Here is a 13,768-nt window from a genome sequence, read left to right as displayed (position 1 = left end):
CTTTCTGCCCTGGTGGGAAAGGGGCTGCGCCGCACCCGCTTCCCAGGGCCCTCTCCCGCCGTGGTGGGGGAAGCAGTGGGTGCTGGGCTTGGGCCTCGTCCCACTCTTAGAGCCCCATCCTGCCCGGGGAGGGAAAGAGTGGGTGTGGGGGCTTGTGTCTCATCCCCATCCCAAAGCTGCACCTTGTCCTGCTGAGGGAAGGAGTGGGTGCTGAGCTTGAGCATCATCCCCCTCCCAAAGCCTCATCCTGTCCTGCTGGGGGAGTGGTTGGGTGCTGGGCTTGGGCCTCATACTCCTTCCAAGACCTCATCCTACCCTGATGAGGGAAGGGCTGGGTGCTGGCTTGGGCCTAATCCCCCTCCTAAGGCCTCATCCTGCTCTGGAGTGGCTGCTAGGGCTGTGGTCTTTTCTTCCTCCCTCAAGACCCCATCCTGCCCTGGGATGGGGAGGGGGTGGCTGCCGGAGCTGTACTATTACCCCTTCCCAGGCCCATCCTGCCCTGGGCTGGGTGCTGGGGCTTTGTGGTTTTCCTCAGAGAGGGCTGGACTTGGGTGGCAGGACCCTAAGGGCCAGCTGTGATCTTGTGGTTTAGGGATAAGATGTGTATGTGGTGCTGCTGGGAGGATGCCTCTGTAACCCCGTGGGGGAATGAGCTAAGACGGAGGCCTTGCTCTGTGGTGTTCAGGTGGGTGGATGGGGTGGCACTCAGAGCTGTTCCCTGCCCCATGGTGGGTGCAGGGGACCCTCCCTCCAGCAGCAGAGCCGGCTGCCAGCCCCTGTTGTGGTTTGCCTGTGAAGGATGCTGTGCCCTGGAGCAGTGCGGTGCTGGGGAGGGCAGGCTGGCCAGCGCTTGCAGCTCTACTGAAGGATAATTGGTTTTTTTCTATGGCGCTTGGCCCTTGAGCAGTGCGGTGCTGGGGAGGGCAGGCTGGCCAGCGCTTGCAGCTCTACTGAAGGATAATTGGTTTTTTCTATGGCGCTGTTGGCCCTTGGCAGCATGGGCCTGCACTGAGATGCTCCTTGCCTAAACAATGAGGAGGGAAGATGCTTTTTGCAGGTCACTCTGTGGCTGGTTATATAATGGCAAATGCCCTCTGAACTCAGTGTGCAGTGGAGGTGTGCGAAGGCCTGATGTGTGTGAGAGCTTGCTTGCCCTCTTTCCCTAAAGAGGCTTGTCTTGAAAGAATGACCCACAAGTGAATTTCTGCTACTTCCCTTTTCCTGTGGGCTGGACCCCCAGAAGACTTTTCCAAGGGATTGCCAGATTCCTGGATAGTGAGTCCAAATCTACAGGCAGTTGGTTGGGCTGTTCTGAGCCATGTCTTGTCCTGCCAGGGTTTCTGGGCCACAGGCTAACGCCCACTGGCTTAAACCACAGCACGGAGGGGAGCTAACTGCTTGGAAGTGGCTTTTCCAGAGCTGTGGTAGGGGCGTGTGCTCTCTGTTGGCGTTTGAGCTCAGTGCCCGTCGTTCCTCCTGATGCTATTAGTGTATGTTAATAGCAGTGCTCAATTAAACATTGTATCTAAAACATATAAATTAAGATTGCAATAGAAGTCTTCAACTGCAGGCAGAGTGAAGAATTGAAGTATTGTAATCATAGGGCTGCAATTATGTAACTGGATTCTCTTTCTCTCTGGATAGCAGGCTCCTTTAATTGCTGTAACAAAGCTACTCCTTCAGCTTTCTGGGGCTGTTCCAGGAAGCGATCATTGCAGCAGATTTTCTTCACTCCCCAGTAGAGCTAAAAATGTGTAGTTTCACTATTTCAAAGCATGCTTGGTAGTATCACTCAAGACTTACAGTACTGTAAAAGGATTTAGGAAACTTAATGGTGCTCTGCAGGCTTAATTTGAGGTGCTCCTTGCCATTAAGAAACTTATTCCCACAAAGTTTTAATATGCTCTGGTAAGAGCTGCTGCCAAGGTGAGCAGCAGCTGTGGTCTTTCTCAGCACAGACCTTTGCTTGACTGGTCCCCCAGATAACATGTGCCTCCTGACTGGGCCTCATGTGTGGCTTGGGATCGAGGGGTCTGGTGCCTGGAGGGGTGTTGGAGTGTGCCAGCCAGCACGGGGCTCCTTCCCCAGGGCACGTGTTGCGGCCTTTGCTTGAAGAAAGGCTGCAGGGCTGGGATTGCCAAATCCCCATTTTTCTAGGATAATATGATCTGCACTGGAAACTTCCTAATGCTGAACACCTCCCTGGAAAGGCCATGGCAGATCTACATGTAAATGGCTTCAGTGACTGGTATGAAGCACCTAAACTAACTTAGAGTGAAGGGGGCTACACACTCAGTGCCAGTATACAACTTTCTAGTTTCTTAAAGGTCATGGGCAGCACTAGCATGCTGGTTTCTAGCATCTGTGTTGTGGTTCACAGGCAGGAGGAGGAGGAAAAGGAGGCTGCTTTGCCAGGCCCTAGCTGTGCTAGCTCTGTGGTGGGGCTTGCTTCCCCCTGCCCCTGTTTCTAAGCTGCAGCATGGTGTTAACCTGTTTCTGGCTCATCAGACCGGCTTTGTCCTGTGGGAAGACCTGAAGTCTGGGTTTCAGTGGCAAAGCAGTGGTGAGGTAACGATGATAGGCTGAACATGGAACAACACTCCTTCCTGGCTAAACTAGCAGCAGTAACTAACTCCTGGCGTGGGGTGGAATAAAAAACACTGCTGCTGTTAACATGCTTCCTGAGCCTCCCTGCTGGAGACGGGCAGTCTGGGGTCCGTTGCTTGCAAGGCTCTGAGCAGATGATGCTCCAAAGCACTGGTGCACCTCAAAGGCAAACTTGGCTGTAGCCTATTGATGTATAGGAGGGCTGTAGCTCTCTGCAGATCCCGTCTCCTCCCACACAGTAAGCTTTTTCTGCATGTGTTTAATGCAGGTGCTGGTGTTGGGCTATCTCTTATCTAACCTCCAGACAGTGCCAGTGCTACAGTGCTCCAGCTATAAGGGGCACCTTAACCTGGGACTACTGTAGGCTACCCTGATAAACTCACCCTGGGCGTAACAGGGGGTTTGTAGTATCAGCTTGTGACGCAGCCTGCCATAGGAAGGACAACCTCTGATGTACAAGAAGCTTCTCCTTTCTTGGGAAGGGATTAAAGGAATCGTATGTTCTGCCTTAGGTTCACGATGTCTGACAGAAAGGCTGTGATCAAGAATGCGGACATGTCCGAGGACATGCAGCAGGATGCTGTAGACTGTGCTACACAGGCAATGGAGAAGTACAACATAGAAAAGGACATTGCAGCATATATAAAGAAGGTAACTAAGGGATGAGGGGGCTGCTCTGGCTGAGACTTCCTGAAGCTCTTAAGTATGTGTGCCTGTCATGAGCCTGAGTGTCTGTCTGAGACTTCATACTTGTGTGTTTGGAGGAAGAAGATGCTTTCTTCTTGACTTCTTTACTGCTATTCCCAGGAGGATGGAGTGACATCTCCAAGGTCAGAGGAGGGCTATGGCAGAGCCAGGCCTGGTCTGTTGCTCTGGCAAGTTCTGAGCAAACAGTGAGAGTGCTGTCCCTCTGGATTTGCCAGCCTAGAAAGAGCTGGCTGCAGTCTCTCTTTAGGCCTTGCTCCACAGATGCTGCTGCTTGACTTGCAGTACCAGTGCAGGGTGGGATTGCTCTGTTTCATTCAAAGTGGGTAGCTGTGCACATGTGGTTCTGTCTGCTATGTTCCTGGCTCCGGGGTGGGTGGTGTGGAGGAGGATGGGGCCTTGTGCTGGCTGGCAGGGTTGTGAAAGGTGCTGCTTTAAAAACAGTGCAAGCAGCTGCCCTGGCTTGTGAAGAGGTGTCTCCCCATTTGCAGGAGCCTATTAACTTAAGTCTCATGCTTGACAGCATCTGTCAGTTCCCCCTGTAGCCACTTCTCCGAATGGTGAGGCAAAGTGCTTTTGAAGGAGGAAAGTGTGACTTCATAGGCAATGCGGTCCTGGCACCTGGGCTAGCTTTTGGGCCTTGCTTGTAATCTAAGCTTGAATGTAAAGGATTCAAAGGTGTCTCCTTACCTCTCAGATCACTTTGAGGCAAGACTTATCTCAAAGTGCTTGGGGCAATGCAGCCTGTAAAGTGAGCGAGTGCAACAGAAGGCATCCAAAAAGAAGTTGGCCTTTATTTCCTGAGAGTGTGTTGGGAGGAGGGAAGCAATTTGATGCACCTTCATGCCCTGGCAAGAAAGCCTTTTCCTTACTTCAAAGGTTATCTGCAAAGAGCTCAAGCTGTCTTGCTGCTGTCTGAGGACTAACACTTGCTTTAATCTTGAATGTTGAGTCTGTTCTACTGGCTCTGTCTCAGGGGAGGGAAGGGTGTTCTTGGGAGTTGTGTATTAATTAGAGGGAGGAAAATGGTCTTTAACCCTGTCTTACCTGCTAAGGAGGAGAAGACTGACTATTAAGCCAGCATTCAGCTTGCTCACCTCTGGCCTCTTAGGTCTCCATGTGCTGTCTGGCCTGTGAATTTGCCTGCTCATTTTCAGTGCAGATTTTTTTCTCCCTTTTATGCGAAGAAGAGTCCCAAACAGCAGAAGCTAGACTTCTCCTTCCTTTTTTTAGGTGACCTTTAAGCTCAAATGCCTTGCTGGAGCAGACATGCCAAAATCTTTTTTATTTTTTGAGTGGGTTTGGAATGGGAAAGGAGAAATATTCCCCTGAGCTAGCCTACACGCAGGGCTTGAATAGCACTGTACCAAGGAGAGCTCTTAGGTCTGCTCTTTCTGCTCAGGGCTGATGGGTGGTCTAAGTATCAGGAGATGATTCGCTTGCATTGGATTCTTCAAACAATCCAGAGCAGAGGTCTGGTTGTGTCAGTTGCTACTTCACTTAATATAATAGTGTCTTGCAGTGGGGAATCTAAAGATGCTGCAGGTGGGAGGAGAGGCGATAGTGTGTGAACAGAACCAGCTAAGAATTTGTGCTTAGAACTATTTTCATGTGGGCTTTCTTGGCCTTAATGCCTCTCTTCTCTTTCTTCAGGAATTTGACAAGAAATACAACCCAACTTGGCACTGCATTGTTGGCAGAAACTTTGGCAGCTATGTAACACATGAGACAAAGCACTTCATCTATTTTTACTTGGGTCAGGTTGCAATTCTTCTCTTCAAGTCTGGATAGGAAGTAGGAGCAAGTGAAATTTGGACTGTAATGCACTGATGGCTGAAGCCACGACTCCCTTTAACATGGCTATGCCGCTGCATGGACTGTATACTATATTTAATGTGTATATGTTGCAGTAAAAATCTACTTCTGTTTAGTTGCCTGGGAAGAAGGCGGCATTTTTTTTGTTACTGCTTTTTTTTGGTTGTATTGCACTAGGAAACCTGTAAATGCTTAAACAATGGCCTTTACGTGGGAAGAAATAAAACTATTCCACAACAGCTCCCTCAGTGGTAACTCCTTCTTTGAGGCTGGGAAAACTTCTTTGGGCAGGCCAAAAGACCCTGACTTCCTTACTGAGTTTTATTAGACTGTTAATCTTGTAACAAGGAGCAAAGCCAGTGTGAGCCTCTGTACCCACCCTGCAGACTGTAGAGAGCTGGCTCTCCCAGTAACCTCAGTGCAGGTGCTTAGACCTTCCCTGAAAGCTGGTGGGGTGGCTCTTGATTATGTGGCTTTCACACACAAGTTGAACTCCACCTCGGACTGTGATAAACAGACTTGCAGCTGGCACCCTCGGTGTTCTCTTTCAGTGCCCATCACTGTATTTTTGGCTCTGCTGAAACATTGACCTAGACTTGTAAGCAACTCAGCCTGGTCTAGAAGACTTCTACAAACATCCCCCCGAGTTGCTGCTTGCTGCAGAAAGCAGCATCCTGTGGCTGAAGTCTTTAGACCTTGATACTGAGATCTAAAGCCACGTAGCCCGTTCCCGAAATGGAGTAGGATATCAAATTGGTGACTACTGACAACAGCTCTATTTGGCATGTTCTTAGCCAGTTGTCTCAACACTGCCTTAACTTGATGCTCTCCTTAAAGCAAGCTAGTCATGTGGAAGACTTGTAAGTGGCCACTGTCTCCTTTTTTATTTTCTGTAGCTGATAAGCTATTTCTGGAGGACTGTCCTCCATGTTCTGATATCTGCTTTTGTTCTTAAAGCACAGTACCAAGAAGTTAAATTTACATGTGATGTTTGTGTGAAGGAAACTCATGTGACATCTGCTTCAAAGGCAGACAAATGTCTTGGTCTCCAATAGGTTCAGCAGTGATGTTGTCTTAGTATGTACTGACTCTTGGATTACACTGCAGGAAGTTCTTTTTATCTGGGTGTGGAGAAATGCTGTGTGATGGCAATTAAATATCTGGTGCTTGTCATAAGGTCTATTTATTGGTTTGCTAACTAATGCAAAGTTAGCGATAGACAATATGCATAGACAATATCACTGGGCTGGTGAGCCAAACTTGTTTGAGATGAATTTGGTGTTGGTAATAAGTCACTGCTGGGGGAGAAAGAGCAGAGTGAAGGGAGCTCTTCATTGTGAAATGAATTGATGACCCAGGTTGACTACTTCCTGAAGTAAAAGTCCTTCTTGTCTCTGTGCAAAATCCAAAGTATGCCTAATTTTGTAATATTGATAGAACAATGTTGTAACTAGAAAGAATGTAGCTGTCATAACTTCATGTTGATGGAAATGTCTGCACTGGGGTAATGTGCCTTGGACTGCCTGGGGCACTCTTGTGGTCTTGTCTATTCAGAACTCCATTCTGGATCTGAAAGGAGAATGTTTTGGGTTTGGTTTTTTTTCCAAGCATGAGTCTAATGTGAACCTGTTCACGGTCTCTCGTGGAGCAAGATCTTTTCCCTTCATAACTGCAATGGCTCAAATACCACTTATTTTTTTCAAACATTAAAGGTGAATTGACACATTTAAACAGCCTCTAGTTTTTTCTTCATTGCCAGCTGTCCCAAGCAAAAACTGCACTTGTCCAGAGAGGGTGAGCAGTGAGTTCTCTGCGCTGGGAGATGCTGATGACCCAAAGGAGGCAGGTCTGCAGAGGGAGAAACCTGACCTGAAGAGCATATGTGGCCCATCTGTGCTGGTGCTGACCTCCGGCCTGGCTCAAACACTGTGCCAGAAGGAGGGATCGAGGGGAGTGGAGTGTGTCCTGCTGCAGCCCTGATGGGATGCTTCTGTGCCAAGTAACCTAGATATGGAGGCACTGGGGCTAACCTCTTAATGACTTCAGACAAACCGGGGGTGGTATAGCAGCTGGGGTCCTGGCTCCTGTACACACTCAAAGGTGTCTCCCTGCTTTGCAGGAAAGTAGGTTTCCCCTTCAGGCTTCCTCCCTGTGCTTGGTAGAAAGGAGAGATCTGAAACTCCTGCCAGTTGCCTGGAGCTGGTGTGTGTTTAAAGCCTCTTGCACTGCAGGGGCTGTGGGCTTGCCCTTAACCCCCCTCAGCTGGCTACCTTGGTCCTGATGCAACCTAAATTTGGGGTTGTGGCCTCCCTGATATTCTGGAAAAGCTGTGGGCACTTAACCAACTACAGTAGTGTAACAGCTATGCTGTGGGGCAGTAACACCAGCATGAGAAACAAGGGGAAGCTGGGCTGCAGACAAGCATGACTCAGGCTAAGCAGCTATAAAATGAGCTGAACCCAAAACTCCAAAGCAAGCAGCAGTATGGCTGTTACACACAGGCAATCTGCTATAACCTAAACCTGGCAGTGCTGGAAAGCAGAGGTGGTTTCTAATTTGGGGGGAGCTCGGTAGTCCCAGCCAGCTTTTTAGCTGGAAGTGTAGTTACAGGGCTTAAGCTCCAGCCATGCTGTGCTGGGGCTCTGCGCTCCTGGCCTGGCTAGGTCTGAGTTAATGCTGCGGCTCCAAGAAAACATTTGGAGCCTTGTGGGGCTGGGGTGGTTGAGCCCTCTTGCTGAGCAGGGCTCTTAGTCAAAGCTAGTGTCAGAGAAACTGGCTCCTGAATGCCAGCTGCAGCACAGGAGGCTGCTAATCCAAACCTGAGGTGAAAAACTTTTCCAGCCTGAGTTCTGCCTGTGGGAAAGCACCCCTTCCAGCCACGTATCCAGTGGCTGTGGTGCTGGTGTAAATCGGTCCCTGGTGGGATGTGGAGGCCCTGCCAGGGCTGGAGGGACGGTGTGCCCTGGAGCTGATGCAAGCAAGTGGAAAGTGGGTTTAGTGCTTCCTTGGATGTGTCACTGCAGCAGGAGTCCTGCTTCAGGCTAAGGAAAAGAAGCTCTAGCTCACACCTTTAGCAATTAGGCAGTGAAACTGAGCCCTGCTCACCTCCCCGTAACCCCTGCAATGGACACCAGTACTGTGCATCCTCAGCCTTTCCCCTAAACCATCTTTTGCGTAGCACTGGGGCTCTAGAAGATACAAACTTCCTCAAGTTAAGCAGTGCTTCCCTCTACGTGGCTGAGAGCAGGGTGAGGTTTTAAGGTGGAGCTTTCTGTCCCTGCTGCCTTCCCCTCCTGCTCCCCAGCAGCTGTCTGACACAGCTTTTGGCTTTGACTTTTTCCGTTGCTGGGCTCCACTTTGTCTCCAGTTTCCACCAGGCGCAGGTGTCCTGAATGATGCCTCAGAGCGTTAACTGCTTCTGTGCTGGAGAGGCCAACAGCGTCCTCAGGATGGCTGCTCAGCTTCAACAGGGGCATGAAGCTATTTGGAAACATCTGGATCTGGGGCACTGAGTGGAAGGTATGTATCTGGGGGAAACATCTGGAGAAAAAAACTGCTTCCAGATGTGTTTGGGCAAAAATGCTATTTAAATGTAAACTGAATATATGTTACTGTCCTGCCTTACAAGCATTCGGAAAGAGTCTGATTGCAGGGGAGTCCGAGGTGCTGGCTGCTGCTTGTCGGTGGAGGTCTGGGTGCAGGACAGTGTCTGCAGATGTGCCTGTGCATTCGCTGTGGGTAACGGTGCGGTTCGTGGTTGGGGAGAGTGTCACATTATTTTCTCTTGTACAAGCCAAGTTATTCAATTCCTCATGTCGAGTATTTCTTCCAGATGTGGCCTTACAAAAGCAAAGCTTTGCGGCACTGGAGAGCAGACAGGCTGTTTTTTGGTAGCTGTGCTCCATGTGTGTAACTACCAGACATTATCTAGGATTCATTCTTCTGCGGAGGGAGCGTGGTGTAAAGCCGCAGGAGGTGTGTGACTCCTTAGCAGGGAGAGCTAGCCTTGCTCCCTTCCTGCCTGGCACAATGTTCTTCCCCCTTCTCTGTGACCTCCTGGGACTGTGGGAAGGGACAAAGTGATGGTGACGTCCTCCCCACCCTGGGCATCCTGCACAGGGACCAGGCGTTGCACCCTGTTCCCGTGGGAACATCCAGGCTGCAGGTCAGTGCTCTCCTTCCCTCCCATCCAGCAAAGCCAGCCTGTGGCACTGCCGTTGCGGTGTTAATCTTCCCCAAGCACGTGGAAGCAGAGCCTGTCACTGGTAAACCCAGTACCCAACAGACGTGTTCCTTCTCACAGTGCTTTTGCGGGAGGTTTGAGATGAAGAGAGAAAACGTGGAAATCATTTTTCTCTCGCTTTCAGTCTCCGACGGGTAAATCCTTAGGAGGCCGGTGCCACACAGTGAAGGAAGCAGGGCTGTGCCATCCCTGCCCACCCAAGGTTTCCCTGCTTTGTTCTATTTATTGAGCAATGATTCTGACACTCTTTCCCAGACTGTGACTCATAGCAGCGCTGTCTTTGCATAAGCCATGCGTCTTGGAGCGCTTTATAGATACAGGAGCTGCAGGAGCCTCACAGGAGCCAACTGTGTTTATTAAAAGATGATCAGATGTTTCCTCCCTTAAGGCAGTGTCTAGCTGAGGCTGAGTAATAACTCATTACCAACAAGACAAATAACTGCTTATCATCAGGTCAGTGCCTTCACCAGCCCTTCTGTTAGTGACGGCAGGCACCATGCTTCTCCTGCACCAAGCACCGGTGGTCTCAGCACCCAGCACAGGGGGGTAAGAAGGGAGCTCCCTGCCAGACCCCGCTCCGGTCCCTGTCCCTTCCCCTGCCAGCAGCCTGAGCAGGGGCAACCCCAGGCTCTGCTCCACTGCTCAGCAGGGTTTGGCCCCGGATTAAGCTCAAGGAACAGTTTTATCCAGCCCTGGTGTAGCTTGTTTCCTCCTACTTGTGGAAGCAGGCTGCTGTAGCAGCCTCGCAGTCCATGTCTTTCTGTCCTAGTGCTGGGGACTCAGAGCAAATGCACCAGAGCTTGCTGTGGCCTGGTGGAAAAATCAATGGTGGGCCAGTGCAGTGTGCCACAGAGGTGCCCTGGGAGCGCTGCCGGGGCCGTGGGAGAGGCAGGATGTCACGCTCCGACACGTCCCCCGTCCCCGTGTGCCCCTTGCTGCCCGGCACGGCAGCGCTTGCTCACAGGCCTCTCTCAAGAGAGGCTGGGCAGGAGGGGGAGGCAGCAGAGAGCAGGGCCAGCTCTCGTCCCCTTGCAGGACGTGGGGCTGGGACCCTCGCAGGCTTGGTCAGAGGCTTTTCTCAGATGCCATCCTCTGGCGCGGCCGCCGCGGCCCTCCCCTGCCAGATGCCATGGCATCTCTCCATGTCCTTTGTTCCCTCCCTTGCTTACGTGTCTCCATTGATTTATGGCTGTTGTGGAGCAGCCTGACCGCAGCTCAGCTGCTTGCCCAGACCCCGGCTGGGCTGCATGCCCTCGCCCCTGGCCTGCTGGGCAGGGAGGGTTCTGGGGAGAGGTCCAAGCCCCATATGCAGTAGGGCCCCCCCTGCATTTAAACACGTGCATGGACTTTTCTTTCACCTCTGAAAGCACCCGGTGTGAATGAAGTGCTTTCAGGGGGAGGAGATTGCTGGGAGCCTTGCTCTCCCTGTGCATTGGTTGCAGCCCATAAAAGCATCCGAGGAATTCGCCATGGCAGTCCCTGCGCGGGTTGAGCACAGTGAAAGCCACCCTTTGTTCCCGCAGCCCGGACCGCCAAGTCCCACACACCGATGGGGCTGGAGTCTGCGGAGCTGGATGTGGGCTCCCGCCGGCACGTCGCCCTTAGCGGCCCAGTCGTGGGTAACCACACTGCACCAGGGCCATCGGGAAAGGGTTTTCCCATGTCTTAAGTGAGCAGCCTGGGGTCAGCAGCGTTAGGCGCTGCCGGGGCACGATGAAAGGATTTCCCCGGGGTTTACCAGCAGGGTTGAGCGCCTGCCGGTACACACGGTGTGGCCCAAGCTTTAGCCCTGTGCTGCTTAAGCTGAGTCAGAGGAACGGAAGTCCCTTCTTACACAGATATTTTTCCACAAAGTGTTTGATTACAGGTTTGGGGTCTAATCTCGCGCCCATCTCACGCAGTTTCCCGGCTGGCCGCGCCGCTCGCCTGCTGCCTGCCGGGGCCGCTCTGGCAGGAAAGGACGGAGGGCTGACACCGAGCCAGGACTTGCCTCCGCTGCAGCCTGCACACAGGCGGCTGGCGCCCGGCCCAGAACATGGCTCTGGAAAAAAATAAATGCCTTTTTGTTTCTGAGGAAAGCCCAGAACGCTTCGGCAAGGACAAAACCTCTTCCTAAATCCGGTTTTAAAAGTCCTGTTTTCTCTAAGGGTTCAAAATCACCTGGCCAAAAGGATCTGCTCCTCTGTGGCCCGTGGGTCAGCTTGGACGGGGTAAACCTGGACCCACATTCCCTCTGAAATTGTGGCTTGCAGGGGGACTGAGGGATGGCACCCATGCGGCCTCCTTCCAGCAGGGTCCCCACCCATGGGTGCTGGTGGTCCCGCTGGCAGGTGGTCCCTGAACCTTTTCTGTGTTGTAATTAGCAGAAGAAAACCACTGGGTGACTCAGCAAGCGTCGGCTGCCAGGCCAGGGCTTTGACGCTGCCACTGTCCTCCAGCAAGACTGACACGTGCAATTCAGGCAGAGCCTGGGCTGGCTAAAGATACCGTGTTACTTAAATATTTTATAGAAAATCATTAAGCAATTAAATCTGGCAGACCTCGCATCATAGAAAAAGCAGCTTGAAGTCTGTGCAGTAAACAGGGCACCGCTTCGTGGTCGTTTGGGATGTCTTCTCGGAGTCTTAACTCCAATCCTTGCTTCAGAATAACTATAATTATCTCTTAATTGCCATTATTGTTTAACATTTTTAGCATTTGCAAGTGCAAACTGTTACAGTGTTCCATGCAGATACAATCAGTAGCCAGGGTTCACAATGAAAGCAATTAAAATCCCGTGATTATTACAAGCCTGCATGTCTATACAACAGCTTCAATCTGCATAACTTGCCAAGACGTAGGCTAGAAACTCAGACAAATTTAGCATTTATTTAGTAACCCAGCAAAGCTACTACCTCTTGCTGCCTCCAATGATTTGCATCTACAGCACTTTTTGGAAGGACGCGAGTGTTGAGGGGAGGGGAAAGAAAGCATTTTCTAGAATACATCCCTGGAGAATATACAGCAAAGATAAAATCATGCACATGAATTATGCATATGAATTATGATTTCACTCCTATTTTTGTTGGGATTAGCTCATGTTTGGTGTGCATCCCTGGCAGGTTGCTGGCAGCTCGGCAGCCAGCAGAGCGCTCTCTCCAACTCCCAGCAGGTCACTGCAGTTTCGGGTCCCGCGTTCCCCGCTCCGCCGGTTGCAGCCTCCCGTGGGCTGCAGAGCTTCTTGGGGATCCAGCCCACCGGTAACGATGGCAGCCCCTGCTCCTTCACCCTCTCGGGTCTGGGCAAGTAGTTTTTCTGTGTTAATTTATGGCACCTCTTCTGAAAACGTGCAATGGATGACAACAGATTTAGGTGTAAAACTAAAAAAGCAAGTCTGCGCTATTTTGTATAGAGGGGGAGGCATTTGCAGGCTCTGCTGCCACCAGCCAGGCTTCGCCGGTGTCCCCAGGGTCCCCACCATCTCCTGGGGAAGAAACATCCCAGCCTCTGCCAGCTCTGGGGAGATAAAGCCTGGGGAGAGGACCACAAGGGGGAAGGCAGTAGCAGCATTTTCAAAATCTCCACACTGGACTCAGCTGCAGTCCCGGCACACGGTCGATTTAAGCCACATTAAATAAAGCCAGCAGTCCTTCTATGCAGAAACAGCTCGGGAACCCTGAGCCCCGTTTCCAGGAGGGCTGGTGACCCCAGCCCACGGATGTTTCCATGTGAAGGGAGGTTTAATGGCCCTCATTGCAGGGGAGGAATTATCCTAATTAGTCAAATCACCAGGGCACCTGCACCCAGGGCAAGGAGCAGGCTGGGCCTGAGCAAGTGGGGCTCAGGGAACCAGGTGAGGGGTCCAGGCTGGGGTGGGTGCAGGCACGGGCACCCTTCCCGTGGTGGCACCACATGAGGGGGCTCGGGGGGCTCGTGGGTGCTCCCTGGCCGGGTCCTTCCCTTGCCATCCTGCACACCTTGTCCCATCCCCGCGTCCCATTGCTGCTGCTGCCTCGGAGTAACATCTCTGACAACCCAGCAGTCGTTTGCATGAGAAAATGAGATTAGGAAAGTATTTCAAGTATTTGTGTCTGTCCTTCAGTGACAAACAAGCCGGGAGCCAGGGCTGTTTGTCCCGTCAGCTGGCCTGCAGCTTGGGAAAACAGCCGGGAAGCCAGTGGGAGACACCTTCGGCACCAGCAGAGATAATGCTAAGTAGGGGGGCTGAATTTGCACATGCCTTTGGGGACTCGTAAATGTGTAGCATGGTGCAGGCCGGGGCACTCGCTAAATCCCCCTCCCAGGGATGGAGTACCTGCATGTGGTCCCCTCTATGGCCAGGGGCTCCCTGGGACAGCCCCTGCTCCTTCACCGATCTCGGGTCTGGGGCGAGTAGTTTTTCTGGTCCCGCTGTCCTCA

General features: G+C 51.7%; 1 protein-coding gene across 1 annotated transcript; it reads left to right on the top strand.

Annotated features, from left to right (window-relative positions):
* Positions 1-3,105: 3,105 nt before the first annotated feature.
* Positions 3,106-6,858, top strand: DYNLL2 (dynein light chain LC8-type 2). Its single transcript, XM_009278251.1, has 2 exons — positions 3,106-3,258; positions 4,966-6,858. Exons 1-2 carry the CDS (start codon positions 3,106-3,108, stop codon positions 5,101-5,103), a joined length of 291 nt encoding a protein of 96 aa, XP_009276526.1. The 3' UTR covers positions 5,104-6,858.
* Positions 6,859-13,768: the final 6,910 nt, after the last annotated feature.

This window comes from Aptenodytes forsteri, unplaced genomic scaffold (assembly GCF_000699145.1).
Source record: "Aptenodytes forsteri isolate BGI_AS27 unplaced genomic scaffold, ASM69914v1 Scaffold66, whole genome shotgun sequence".
NCBI classification, from domain to species: Eukaryota; Metazoa; Chordata; class Aves; order Sphenisciformes; family Spheniscidae; genus Aptenodytes; species Aptenodytes forsteri.
The sequence above is the reverse complement of the archived record's forward strand: the minus strand, read 5'-3'. Positions and strand labels throughout refer to the sequence as shown.

Excerpts from the sequence above, each read along its gene's own strand:
- DYNLL2 (XM_009278251.1), top strand. The coding sequence starts at position 3,106 with ATGTTCTGCCTTAGGTTCACGATGTCTGACAGAAAGGCTGTGATCAAG. Across the intron at positions 3,259-4,965 it reads TTGCAGCATATATAAAGAAG|GAATTTGACAAGAAATACAA; the intron begins GTAACTAAGGGA and ends CTCTTTCTTCAG.